Here is a 14,999-nt window from a genome sequence, read left to right as displayed (position 1 = left end):
ACTGCTGTACCTGCTGCGTTCGAAAAAAATTGTTCGTTGTTTGGACAATGCTGCAAAGGGCCAATCTCAAATTGAGATTGGCTTTAAAATCTACCTGATAGTATTTTAAAGAGAATTTTAATCCATACTTATAAACTTGAAAGTAATTCTATCTATCTATTTTTTATCTCGGATACTGTTTTTCATGCAGGTGGAGCAACGAGCAAAATCTAGCAATTATAATATAACTGCGATACTTTGTGAATATGACGAAGTGAACGCCGTAACTAAATGGTTCTATGTGAAACATGGCACACACATAGATAATGCATTGGATTAACATAATTATCGTCTACTCTTTATCTTAGCAAAGTATAGGTACATTACGACTTTACTTTTAAGTACGCTAAACGCCTATCGCACGGGCGGAGCTGTGAGCTAAACCTAGAGGTACTGTAAAGATATTAGTACGTACTATTAAGTATTCTGTGATATTAGTACAATCTTTATCACTTTATTATAGTATATAGTGAACTGTGTCAGCGAATTTGGGTTGTATACCGTAGTTCATTAGGTTTTGGGTTCAATACCCGGGTTAACATTAAAAAAAAATGGCATGATAAAAAAAACATAATAATCTACTTATCGTTACGCTATTCTTTGTGATTTGAAGCGGAGATTTATAATGTTAATAATAAGTACCCATAAACTACCGATACGTGATTTTGTGTCATGCGGTTGCTACAACTAGGCAAGAGATTTGCTCGTGTTCTAGTCCAGTATTTTGTGAGAAAATTAGTTTATTAGGATCACGTGCATAATCGCGTATCTAAATATGTGAGAATACAGATTTGCACGTCAATATAGATTAATTTACATAGTCCCAGAAATCATTTTTTTTTAATATGTAATTACGGTACAAGAAGTATTGTGTAAAACAATGTTTTTTGCCTGCGTGCTCTGGCCAACGATCAGATTATTATGGTGACGTGTACGGTGGAAACGTCCAAGCACGAATATGCCGATCTTTTGACTATTGGCGTCTTATGAGACGTATCCGTATTCTCCCCTTATATTAGAGCATTTTTAACTATAGTGAGACTGCAACGCCGTCCACAGTGTACAGGTTTTTTAAGGTCAAGCGGACAGCACGCATGCGGATTGACTGCGACTAGGAATATTATCACAGAGCTCGTTATAATTGACGTACATTTAAGGCTCAGAATATGGGACAAACAGACTGCTTTGTAAATTGTACCGCAATAGTAATTTTCGACGATGTTGTTTAGAATGGCTCGCTAAAGAAATTATGTCTGACTGCAGTAACAGGTTTTGAGTATTTAGATATTAACATTACAACTCGTTGTAACGTAGCCACTGCGATAATTTTTTCTTCTTTTAGAATTCTTTCAGAACTAGCCCAGTTAACACGAATCACGGTAGTATGAAAATTGTTACGCAATATATAACGAGCGTTATTTCTTGGCTTAAGGGTGTTTAAAAAATGTAGGTATCTGTTATTCACTACACTCTTTATTTAGTTTTTAGTACACCTAGGTATGCTGTTTTTTATTTAATTTGTTATGCACTGCGGTAAAAACATAGTCCGTAACGTCCCAACTATGTAGGTATCTACAGATGCCTACAAAGAAATAAGATATATTCTCGCGTCTGCGTAAATTAGGAAAGTATTATAATCGCCTTTTTTCATTTTGAATATGGGAAATGAGGACAACATTTGACATGACACGTGTGAAAAACGACAAAATAAAGCCTGTTAAAAATATTTCACTGGCTACGTTGTTTAAAAATATTCACAGTAAACATCTTAGTTGGTAAGCAATGGGGAGCTTTCATAACTTTAAATGAGAAATATTTTTAAACAGTGCCATACTGTCAATCAATGAGACAGTGGATTAGCCGAAATAAATTTTCCAGCATCGATTATAACTACAGACGATGTTTATAAATCCATGGAAAGGGACTTCACAGGAAGTTGCGGAAATTAGGTTAACACAATAAGCTATTTATATAATGGCAGAGAACAATATTATAATTGGAATGTCAAGATTTTTAGGACGGGGTTTCGGCGACCATACAGCTGTTAACTACTTTTCATTTTAAGAGTTGAGTTCAAAAATTAAAGGTGAAATGATTTCAGTGAAACTCTGTTGTTCCGGTATGTTTTTTTTCAACATTTATTTGATACTGTCATTCTGAAAATACAGAATAAACAGGTATAAGTGATTTTCAATTGATGGATTTCAAAGGTATACCTACTTTGGTATATGTACCTAATTATGCTTATGTATTACATTATTTGTCCATGTAATTGAAAAAAAATTAGATATGAATCTTCGCGTAGGAGCAACGGGGTTTTATTCATCAATTTATTGTCAGAGGTCCACCCCTAGTGCCCTAAGGCGACGAAATAATGAAGCGTAAATTTTAATTGAATAAATTTTTCTGTTTCTTTGTAAAGGAGCGGGCTTTAATTATTATCAAAGGACGATTTCAAACTGTTTTGCTTAAATAACGTAAACCTATGTACTTAGGTACTTAAATAACTATTATTTAAGTAAGTGCATAGTTCCTTGCGAATTAGAAGTAGCAAAATCAACGAGTACCGAGATGAAGTTTTGAATTTCACTCATCGAGGAAGTGGAATAATAATGTTTCAAGTTCAAAATGTCAACGAAACAAAATACCGAAAGTTTGTCGACATTTAAATTTGCCTGTATGTATGCTAAATTAAATTAACTTGGATACATACCTATAGGTAAGTACTTCAACACCGTGTTGGTACCTGGTAAGAAAATTGTATAAGTGTATTACCAGTCCTGTATTATATCCCACATTTGAGCACAGGCTTTATTCACTGAGAGAGTTTAGTCTATAGACTAGCGCCTGATTTCGATAAACAACCAGTTAACAATAGGATATAAATGGACGTGTTAAAAATAAAACTTTAAAGGTATCAAGAAGAATAGTGGGTCTATTGTTGAAAATAAGATTTATATACGCAACAGTTATTAAAATATGTTAAATGCGGTGTCGCTCGCGTCAAAAGCGTTTTCCACTATAAAAGTTCGAGTCATAACGCCATTTGTACAATACCAGCGCCATCTATCTAAAAACGTTAATAGTAGTAACCGAATAAAAAAAAGAATAACGGCTGTTTTTAATAAACGATCCCAATCATAATCTTGGATCTGATCCCAAGTATAGACCAATAAAATTAAGGTATTTGTAAGCGTGTAAAAAATACTTAGTTCTGATTCGTCCATTTTCGCGACGGATTGATTGCTGAAACTTACAATCGTCAAAAATATACTATATAAATATCAAAATCGTATCATTCAGGGTTGCCTCTATTGAGGATTTTTTGGTTTATCGACTCTAGTTTCTGCTATTTCGGAAACTTACGCCAGTCACGTACGGCCTTCCGACGATAGATTTGTTCATGAGCATAATTTTATACAAAACGATACTTACTCCCCACAAGGTTTACAGTGTTTACTTGTTTGAAAAATTGGTTTTGAAGACAGTCGATTTAGTTGTGGTAGTAATGGTCACTTTTGTGTAGTCTCAGATATGATCGATTATTCTAATAACTATTTGTAAGTAGCACTATTTGTAACTAGTTTTACATTTTTTTTCTCACTAAAATTCCTTATAATATCCATGAGATTAATGAGAATTAATTTATTTTGAAATGTCTACTTTGTGATATGTACAGTTAGCCACAAAAGTAGCAGAAAAAATTCAAAGTATCAAGACGCCTTCATACTTTTTCACCATCAACAATATATTTTTCTTTACTAAAATAACCTTCATAAGGGTTACTTTATTTTACATAAAAAAATAATATTTTTATAACAGTTAAATTAAGCAAGTTTAAAATTTTGATTTTGTTCAGCTACTTTTGTGGCTGACTGTACATATTAAGTTGGGTGTGCGTGGTAGACAACTTGTTGCATTAATAATTCTAAGGAATTAATAAAAATAATGTGGTTGTCTTAACATTTATTAATTTCCCCCAGTTTATGTCTAAAAAATTTAGACTTACAAATCTTTACACCATGCCATGATAACTAGATGTTACAGAATAAATATTATTGTTACACAAAAACACCGCAAATTATATCTATTATTTTCGCAACATAAGAGGTACAACACTTAAAGCTTCAGAAGTAAACAAGTTTAAAGGAAACCATATTTAAAAATTACAGGAAATAGTGAAACCAGTAAATATAATAATATAAAGTACTAATTACTAAATACTTCATAAATGTTTGCACCTAACAGCTTCAATTTATCATTGAGTGTTAGTTGTTGAGTCAATAAATCTGGAATGTTGTTGTTTCCCTTACAAGTGTTCTTAGTGACAAGTTCATTAATTACTGGCAGCAGTTTTACAAAATGTATTTCAACTTTATTAATGTCCACAAACTGCTCTGCAGCTGCCCCCAGTTTCAGTGCGCCATTTGTGATGACATGACAATCGATTTCCAAATCATTTTTAGTTATGGGCACTGACTTTGTCACAAAGAGGCTAGCTACCTCATCAATAACGGCCGAAAAGCTTCTGCTGACAGAAGACATTGCGATAGATGTCACTTCGTCACTCTCTAATATATCCATTGTTTCTTTGACAATGGTATCCAGTTTGGCATCATCTATCTCTGTGTGTCCCACTAAATAGTGCACCATTTTCTTGATAGGATCACCGTCTGCCGTGTCGGTACATAATATTGTTTGGATTGACCAAAACATCTGTTCTACTTCTTGTAGAGTGATTTTTTTCTTAAGCACAACTGGTTCCACAACCCTCTTAACTGCCTTTTCTATTTGTTTTATCAAATCCTCCACACCTCGTCCAACGAAATGGTGACATAATGACAAATATTTTGATTGCAAATTGCTGTCAACTAATGGATCCTCCTCATGTACTGAATCTTTGAAAAGATAGCCACCAATTATGTTCAATTGCACTCGTAAAGTCACTTGTAATATGCACAGAGCATAAACAAGTACACAGATTCTTGTGAATATCATTACCTTCAACTGTTCCCAGAGAGCTAGTTTATTTTCAGGATTTTCTTGCAATTTCTGTACTATTTCTTCTGTGTTCAGTAGACTTAGTATACTTTCAGACACAATTTTTGATAGTGAAAGAATAGTTTGGTTGCAGGTACGTTCTGTGCTTTCAAAATGTTGCTTTTTGCGGGTCATCTCAAAGAATTTCTTTGCTTCTTTCTCCTGCCATTCCCTTAATTTTCTTTGGGCATAGTTTGTCAATATATAGATCCCACCAACCACAACCCCTGTCACGATAAACTTTTTCTTATGGCGGTGTAAAAAGTTTTTAATGCTTGAAAACATTTTTACAACTTTAAAATTATTACAAGTTACTGAAATTCAAGTGGTGAGTCTGATCGGTACTTTGTAGTGTTCATAAGACGTTTAGTAATGAAGGTAGTTGCGTCAATGAATCGCTCAACGCAGTTCATGATGCACACTTCAGTTTTGGAATCGAGTCGGGTTGACGGTCGTCCCATACATGTGTCCCAGCATGTGTCTGTCAGACCGTGTACAAGAACCTGGAAAACAATACACAACAAATTATTTTATGTTATCTTATGCATTCTAAAAGTTAATTTCAAATGCGAGTAGTATATTGCAATGCAATCCAAATCAAAACAACAAATATTATCTTGACAATATTGAATTTATTGTAAAATGGAGATTGTAAATGCCCATTCTTTGGTTGATTGTTCATATTTAAACATTGGCTGCTCTACCCACTCTCTTTCTTGAATGAGTTGCTATTTTTTTTAATTAATCTCAATTTTTGTTGCTAAAGTGGATATCATAACAGTTGCAAATTCATTAATTAGAAAAAAAATATAAGAAAAGGCTTTAAACAGGGTTATGTATTATGGATTTTATGCAAGTAAGAAGTAATAGCATCACTAATGAATATTATTAATGAATAAATTTAGTAAGTATAATGTAATATTTTGGAAATATTGAAATACTATCCTTATTTTTAATTGTACACAAATAAACTTCTAGTTATAAATAAAGAAACTAAAATACAATAAACAACGAAACTTTACATTACACAGAATGGAAAAACATGAAATCATGAAAGTTCATGTTATATTCATTGAAATGTACAAGACTTTACGGCCAAAGGGTATGTTTAAATAGTCATGGTTGTTAGCGAATTGTCCAAACAGCATAAATGTTACTTAACAAGGTTATATTAGGAAACAAAATTAAGTAAACTGAATATAATCACACAATTGTTTAAAAATAATGGACTCGTAGGTCAAAGGTCGCGATTCGAGCCGACAATAATTACTAATAGAAACAAAACACCATTGGTTGGTGATTGAAATATAGTTATTTAATAAAGTTTTATGGAATCTAGCGAACAATAGTAAAGGAATACCATATAACCTGAAATCGTTGCTTCTGCGTTTCTGCTAATATGAAGTTTTCCAACTGCGGATCGGCACTTTCGTTTTCGCTCATAATCAGTAAGATTCAATAAACATGTACTAGTTTTACTAACACTTATAAATTACCGAGATCTAATCGGAATTACAAAAATTATAATTTATCTTGAAGAAAAAATTATCACTTACGGAAGCTAGGCAAATGTCAAAATCAGAGACAAATATTTCCATAAGATGGTATGCAAAATGCACTCATATTTAAAATAATGATCTATTATAATTATAAATTTGTGGGAATCGTCTAAAAACTAATTTTTGTTGGCGACCTTCATTTATAAGGCATGCTTGATTATAGTGTAACTTGTAAGTAAAGCAAAGAGAATTTTAATATATAGTATAGGTACCCATATATACTATATATATAAATTCTTTTTGCTCTATACTCTGAGCTCTACACTGACACAAACCATAAAGTATAGACTAAATGTTGATATTTGATTTTGAGTTTGACATTCATCATAGCACATAATCACAAAATTGAAAATAAAAGCGTTTTTACGGACAAGAACAAGAAAAAATCAAGTTCAGTTTATAAATATGGCTCAAATAAATACATGGAAATACATTGAAGAGGGAGATTTGTCTGGATTTACTCTTATCGTGCCTAGCGTGGCCGTTGGAAATGTGGCCCAGCTTACTTGTGATTTACTGATTTCCTCTTTGAAAATGACGAAAATTGCAAAAATCCAAAGCCTTGCGACTATTCCAGTCCTGGGTTACGATCCTTATGATATAAATTCCAATGAGCTTTCGTGCTCTTGTGAATTATATCGCAGTGAAGTTAGAAAAGTTTTAGTGTTACAAATTCGAGCCCCTCTAGTCTTAAAACACGCGCGAAGTTTCCTGACTGAAGTTATTGAAACGTTAAAGACAAAGAAAATAAAAGATGTTATTATTCTAACGAGTAGCTATGCTCATGAGAAAAGACATATAATGACATCACCATTCAGATTCAAGATGAATGATTTGTGTCCATATAAAAATAAAATTAAACATTTAAATTGGACTGAGCATGAATGTTTAGAAGATGAATTGAATATATTTGGTGGAGGATTTGCTTCATTATTGTATAAAATTGTTAGTGAAGAATCTGTGCCTTGTTTGTTGATATATAAATATTGTTCTGAAGGAGACAACATACCCGATGCATTTGATATGATACAGCAATTAACTTATGTGCTGCCATTGTTTAGTGGGCAGAAAGATTTGTTATCACAGCTAGTTCAACCAGTGTCTTGGAAATTTTTATTTGGCAGACCACCACCCAGAGAAATATATTGATTTAAATATTGTACTTAATTATTATTAAGAAGTGATTGTAATGCTATATTTTTACAGTTTCAATAATTGTCATTATTAAATTTCTTTTGTGAATAAACATTTTTCACTGTTGCAATATATTGTTTTTTTGCTTAGTCCTGATATAAAATGTAAGCAAATATTTTTTTTATATTTACCATCCAAAAACAATCAGGTTTTATAATATTTTGAATCCAATATATATTCATTTAGTTTTTTTTTTTTTCAATTAAGTGCTGTAAAATCATTTCTAAAATTAATAACAGCAAATTAAAATACAAATTGACTGAATAATATGCTTGTTTCACTGGCCTTAATTCACACTGGTGTCTATTTCCAGAACTAAATGTAATAAATGGCTCTTGAATATTGTCCAGTAACAACCAGAGATGGCGTTACTGGTTCAGTGGTTGCACAAAATATGGTGAAAATATCGTAATTTTATTTGGTTTATTTACCGACTGTCTAAGGGTACCTATCATATGGAGGGTGTATACAAACGATACAATTCTTGTTACACGTTTTTAGGTACATACTGATGCATTTTACATAGACGTAATCGCGATCGACAAATAGAATGAACTAAGTAATATTCGTATTCTATAGTACAAGTTAATCTTGAACTACAAAGTGCGAGTAGAAGTGATCTTGTATTTATGTTGCCCAGTGCCTTCCAGGCCCAAAATTTTGTGTTTTGCCCCGGGTGACAAGAACCCGCACCACGTCACTGTTTAGTGGTCATAATGCCGACCCCTTCGGAGCTGGAACGCGTGACTGTGTGTTTTATTATTTGTAAAATTTATTTTATTTAAATAGAAATTGGATTTATCGACTCTTTAGAGTAGAGCCCAGACCCTCAAGGTTTCTGCTTCACGAATAATTATGCGGCCAATAGTGGAATAGACAGATTTTTCATAGATCATATTTGGTTATTGATACTAAAATATTTTATAGCCATTTTTGTTCAACTCGCATGATATTAAGGCACTGAAATTTATTTTAATTTCACATAAAATTCGGTATTCTCATAAAAGTAATTCAAAATAGTAGTTTATAATCGATTTGTGAGCTTTTATTTACAATACTATAGTGGCGAATATACTAATTGACAAAAATGAACTTTATTTCCAAGATCCATTATTCACCCACCTACATTTTTTAGCTTCTTGTTATTTTATATTACAATAGTGACATTACCTATTTAAATAAACATAGAACTTATAATTTTTCAGCTAAGGTAAATAATTGAAGAAACCTGTATAAATTTGAAATCGCAGGTAGTCGTTTTGATTAAATAATGTTAGGGCGGTAGACGGGCCCTTGTTCCTACGGGAAATCTCGTTTAAGATTCCACAAGTGCGTGCTGTAATTAATTAGACACAACCACGGGGCACGATCTCAGATAGAAATATTCGATCACTTAATCAAAAATTCAAACCACATTTTCCTAATAGTAGGGATTTTGTGTCCACCTTCTGATAAATAAAATATTCGAATAGTGTTTGCTTGCCAATTATGAAAAAATGTTTCAATCACGTACTTTATTAGTGTGTATCTTCATGCATATTAATTCCTATTATATATGTACATGATTACCTCCGTGGCGTAGTTGTACTGCATGTGCGGTTCTGGGTTCTGGGTTCGAATCCCGGGTCGGGCAAAGGGTTATTTGGGTTTTTCTGCTTAGTATTAGCCCGGTATCTGGAATTTGCACCCGATATTGCGATAGACTCGCCCCCTATCACATCATGGGATGGAACACACTTGGGGAAAAGTGGGTGCCCGCGACTCTGCGTACGCCTTCGGGGATAAATGCGTGATGTGTGATGTAGGTATATAATACTTTTCTAGTATCTCCAAAGACTAGGTATATACCTAGCTATCATTAAGCAAAAGTATATTAGTTGATGCTAACAAAATATACAAAGTTACTAATGGCCCGAGATTTTGTAAAAATCTGTTAGTTACTTTAAATTAAATTTATTTAAATACTGATTTGTGTCATACGAGTTACAATATATTTAAACGTGCAAACTTAGTTTATTATTATACTGTTAAAATAGCGTAGTTAAATTACACAGCTGTAATATTTCAAATACGAAACATTAGAATATCTCTCTGCACGTTATAACATCCTAGCTTCGATGATCCCACCGACACAATTTGACGTCGACACATTGCCCTCCAAATTCGCAGCTGTGTTTACGGTACGAATTACCCTGAAATGTTTTCCACTGACTGCCGCCATTAACTTAATTACGATACTGAATAAGTCTTACTTCTAATTAATCGCAGGCCGTTTTGCACGCATGGTATCCATATAGTCCAAACATGTCCAGGGGATTATGATATATTTAAAGGTGGAACGCGAACCTAAGTAAAATATTTGAATGTTGATAATGTTTTTAATACCCTCAGTCTTTGAGACACCGTTGACGACACGATGCTTATTCAAAATGGTACTGGGCAACTTGGATCTAAGTTTATTTTTAGAAAAACTGTCTCTACCTGACGTTGCGGCAGCTATGCGTCAAACTATACTATACATTGACAAACGGGATTACTATTTGTGTGCGTTTAAATCTTATTTCTGTGAACGACGCTTCGTGTCCCTTCCGTTTAGTAATTTAAGAGGCATTAAAAATATCTATTATTATTCAAAAGTTTCCGGCTAGCATGAAGCGACTTGCTTGTTTGCTTTCCGTCTGCTATTAAAAAGGCAGTTCGTGCAATTTGCGGGTTGCGATACCTATACAGAATTTCTTAGTAATCTTTAACGAAAGGATTTTTTGTTAGTTTTTAAGACAACAACGTTTTTCTAATAACCCGATGCTGTGGTGAAACCTTTATATATGTTCTGAACATGAAAATGCGTCTGTATGAATCTAGCACGTGAGTCCATATCGGTTACAGTATAATAACTAAGGTATTAGAATGTATATAATTCTATTTGGCTCTATAAATTATCGAAGAAGTTGTTGTTGACAATTAGTAGTCATAACTTTTTCTAAGGGGAAAACCACTTCAAAGTTTATACGATTTAGACACTTATGTTTATAGATTAGGTAGGTACATTATCGATTTTTGCATTAGTACAGAAATAAACACTGCAAGCTACCTGCCTATGTATTACAGAAGGTAGTGGAAGTCGGTCCATTAGCAGTATATCAAGGATTAGAGGACTGCACCGTAAATAAGGTAACCGTCGCACATTACTAACGTAATGAATTTAGTGTTGCATGCTCGCGCGTGCAAATAATATACACGTACACAATTTTTACCAGTTCTATGAAGCCTTTATTTTAAGAAAGTTTCGGTTCAGTTTAGACCATTATTAAAACTCGTATTTTTAAACGGTGCATATTTATGTAGAGGATACTGCAATAAGATTTTACTTTACGAGCGACCCCCGCATTCACAATCATTACCGTTAAGCTGTATTTTCGTCCACTGACATAGAGACATCGCGCCGGCCTTAATTGAAATGCAGGCAATGGGACTTCGTACCTATTAGGGTCCGCAAGCTACCAACAGATACATTTTGTATCAAATTGGAAGCCTTACATTTACACGAGATGAGAAATTAAAGCACAAGCCTCGTTGGTACAATGCGTTCAATTAAATTTGAAATGACTTGGTCCGCCTTTGTTTTGAATACTGTTATAAATTAATGTTCATAAATGCGTATAATATTACAATCATGATATACTTATCTGTGAGTACATATTCTCCAGCGTACTACAAAATCTTAAGATTTATTAACATATGTTGATTAATAAAAGGATTTTTAAGCAACAGATAATTTTTATGAGTTATTATTAGAGTTGGGTTCATGCAAATTTTTGGCAATAATGGTTGGTAAATGTTACTTTTAAGAGTAACACAATGCATTTATTTCTTAATCGCTGATTTTAGTTATCTGTCAGTCAAACTGTTATGGTGCGCCGAATTACTTATTTCGGCAAAAAAAAACTTGGTATGTCAAAATGTACACAAAGGAATTTTTAGAAATGACAAGTGTGTTTATAGATGGGATTTATCGAGTTTCTGGGGTAAAATCTAAAATTTATGTTGTTGATGTTGGTAAAAGTTCAAAACGAAAATGATGTCACAACGTTTCACACTTTTACCCTTTAGAGTTGGTAAATCTTAAATTATTCTGGAAAGTCTTGGGATTTACAGTAACATATTATACTTCGTAAAAACCTAAGTGTATTTAGCTATTACTTCCTTTTGTAGAAAGTATGTACATTATACTTATTTAAAATTCCTCATTAGATTAATTAAACTTAATATTTTTTTTATGTTACAAACATTTGTGGCTCAAGAAGTCGAGCATGGTCGGAGCTAAACTTATTCGTAGATGGAACAAAAATAAATCTTAAGACATGAATAACATCTCTGCATTCATAATTTAATTATCCAACTCTGTAGAGAGTCATTATTACTTTTCTTCCTACTTCATTACACCGGTAAAACAGATTACTTAATTAACCTGACCTACTTTGCATTACGGCGCACAGGATGCGATAACAATTCATTGTGGATTAGCTTTTAATACACGTGTGTAAACTTCTGAAATGCTTATGAAATATGTTGTTATTGCCCACAGTGTATTCATTATATGTCCATGAATAAATTATACATACATAGTTTTAAATTCCGTTTTGAAAGAACAAAATGTTTCGAGTTTTGTCAGCCGCCTTCATAAAATATCTACATAAATAGAAATTTAACAGTTAATGTGAGGTATATGCTGATGGTAGCTTTTTTAGAATATGTAACAACGATTTTTCTGTATTAAAAGAATGATATCCTAAATTGAAGTCCATAAATGTGGTGAAAAAATGTGTATGTCAGTGAGCATTGAACCTTCGCAGTAGGGCAACCCGCGCGAACTAAAGTGTTATAAATCGTCCGTTATCGCCTTGGAGCAATAACTACTTTATGGCGCTATAAAGACAATCTCACGTTATTATAACGTTATCTATCATGAACGACGAGAACAGATTTCAGAAACTTACAAAGTAATTATCGAGAACTGGCATCTGACCGAAGATGTCCAGTTTTTGAATGCTCATCAGTAAACATTATCAAATCTTGTTGAAACTGACACTTAATGATAAAAATACACGCATATTAACGTTGCTTGCGCCGAAATTAATAAATCGACCCCTTAGTATATGCATACTGGACTTTTACCGAGTAAAGTTATTGCAAAGGCATTATAATTTGCTAGCACAAATTTAAAATATCCTAATTGAGTTTTAGGTAATTTAGTAAGATATATCTGTAAACAACTATTACATGTATCTCCATTGTACTTAAATGTATTATAATTTTACATAAGGGCGAAACATCCGAACATTTTACGTGCAATTTAAAATATTGCGATTTCCGTTGACCCAGAATATTTACAACGTCGCCGAAAGCTTCATCGCCATAAAAAGGGGTCGCCTATTTACGGGATCCACTGTAAAACGGGTGAAGTCTTCATTTTTAAAACAAAAGGGGTCCAGTTAAAAACGTGCGCTTATCTTAGCGGACGGTCCAATCTGGCATCGAATCAATTAAGGGATCGGCCCGCTCCTCTCGCTCGCCATTCCGAGTCACTGATTCATTCTCATGAACGTCGCGTTAACTTATTACTTTTATGCAGTAATACCAACTGAATTCTATTTTTATTATTATCAGTGTCTCAAAATTGTGTTCACACAATATTGCAAAGGGTATCACCACTCTAAATTTAATATTGTATGATTTGAAAACCAATATTAAAGTCAAAAGTAATTTCTCATCGCGGTTTTCCATTGTGGACTATAAGGGTTATAGAATTTATCTTCCACAATTCATGCTTAATAAATCGCAAGGATCGTTTTCAAAAGACAAATAAACACGTTAATGGTATCTAGTTCGAACACAATACTTCCTTTTCTGATGTTAAATTACAGCTATCGTGTATTCTATCACTACAATTAAGGTGTCAGGAAAGCTCTATTGTTCGACACTTGAAACCTCCATTATTAAGGGTTGTAGAGTTCCTCCCATATCATCTCTCGCGTATATGCATTTAGCTAAGAACAAATTATAGATTTGTACTAAGTTGGTTTTTGCGTTATAATGTTTTTGATTATAATTATTGATATAAGACGTTGAAAAGTGACAAATAGTCGTAATTTTTCTTACCAACTGCAATGATGGTTTTATCGAATTGTCTTTTGTGTATTATTTTAATAAATAATTCTACTACTTGGGTGCCGTGGTTGTAATTGTGACCGGTATGGGTACGACTACCGTGCTGCTGTCCTGGGCTCTGATCCCGCGTCGGGTCAAAACAATAGTAACAGAGTTTTTCCGTGTTAAAAATTACTCAGTCGCAGCTCGGAGTCGGAAGTTGGCGGTGTGATACCTTCTTGTCTGGAAAAACGCGTAAAGCCGTTCCTGCACCTGATCTCTCTCCGGCCATGTCGGATTGCCAACAGAACAGAGAGTTCACCTGTGTATTGCGAAAACACTTATGCAGTATAATATCTCTTGCGTACCTGGCTGATCTCCGATGAGATTGCTTGGCGTGGCCAAATTTCAATTAGGAAGTAATCATTTTAATGCTTTGCCAATGATTCTTAGTGGAGTTATGGCTTAGTGAAATATAGTAAATTAGGATGATGCAGTAACTTAAATGTAGTAAATAAATGTAACGAAAATGATTATACAAATTTAACCAATTTTCACATACGCTTATTGCAGAAAACAAAAACGTACTTATAAAGAAACACGTTATAAAACGAGGACACCGATAATTCCATTCGCCGATTTATGAATTGCGGATGACAAATGCTTGACAAGACGAGCGCGACGCGCGGACGGAAACGTGCGAATATAACGTTTTCACTAGAATGATTGATAAATTTGGGCAATTTATCGTGAAATTATACGATATGGAAACGCAAACTTTTACGTTTGTGCCATCTCGTAAAACTAATTCTGGACTCGTCATGTATATCGGATAATAATACACTTATACAGAATTATAGAAATTGAACATTAAAATGTAGCTAAAATATTTTATAATTAAAATATCAGGACTGTCGGTATGAAATACTAAACGTAATGTTTAACAGTTCCCATAAAATGGACTTAAACATCGACAAGAATACAAATTTGCTTTATAAATTCACTTTGAAAGAGCATATT

The 14,999-nt window shown here is 33.4% G+C and overlaps 3 protein-coding genes across 4 annotated transcripts in view; 2 read left to right on the top strand and 1 right to left on the bottom strand.

Moving 5' to 3' along the window:
* Positions 1–14,999, top strand: part of LOC115447329 — a 35,409-nt gene that overhangs the window by 170 nt on the left and 20,240 nt on the right. The window lies entirely within an intron of this gene.
* LOC115447328 (peroxisomal biogenesis factor 3) lies at positions 3,991–6,812 on the bottom strand. Of its 2 annotated transcripts, none has more exons than XM_030174343.2 (2): positions 6,636–6,812; positions 3,991–5,582 (listed from the first exon to the last, which is right to left on the bottom strand). In XM_030174343.2, exon 2 carries the CDS (start codon positions 5,362–5,364, stop codon positions 4,249–4,251), a length of 1,116 nt encoding a protein of 371 aa, XP_030030203.1. In that variant the 5' UTR covers positions 5,365–5,582; positions 6,636–6,812; the 3' UTR covers positions 3,991–4,248. The 2 variants fall into 2 exon arrangements, with proteins under 2 accessions (XP_030030203.1, XP_030030202.1); XM_030174342.2 differs by having other exon boundaries at positions 6,448–6,801.
* LOC115447330 (proteasome assembly chaperone 2) lies at positions 6,905–7,904 on the top strand. Its single transcript, XM_030174352.2, has one exon. It carries the CDS (start codon positions 7,044–7,046, stop codon positions 7,785–7,787), a length of 744 nt encoding a protein of 247 aa, XP_030030212.1. The 5' UTR covers positions 6,905–7,043; the 3' UTR covers positions 7,788–7,904.

Source organism: Manduca sexta, chromosome 6 (genome assembly GCF_014839805.1).
Source record: "Manduca sexta isolate Smith_Timp_Sample1 chromosome 6, JHU_Msex_v1.0, whole genome shotgun sequence".
Lineage (NCBI taxonomy): Eukaryota > Metazoa > Arthropoda > Insecta > Lepidoptera > Sphingidae > Manduca > Manduca sexta.
This window is presented reverse-complemented; position numbering and strand designations above follow the sequence as displayed.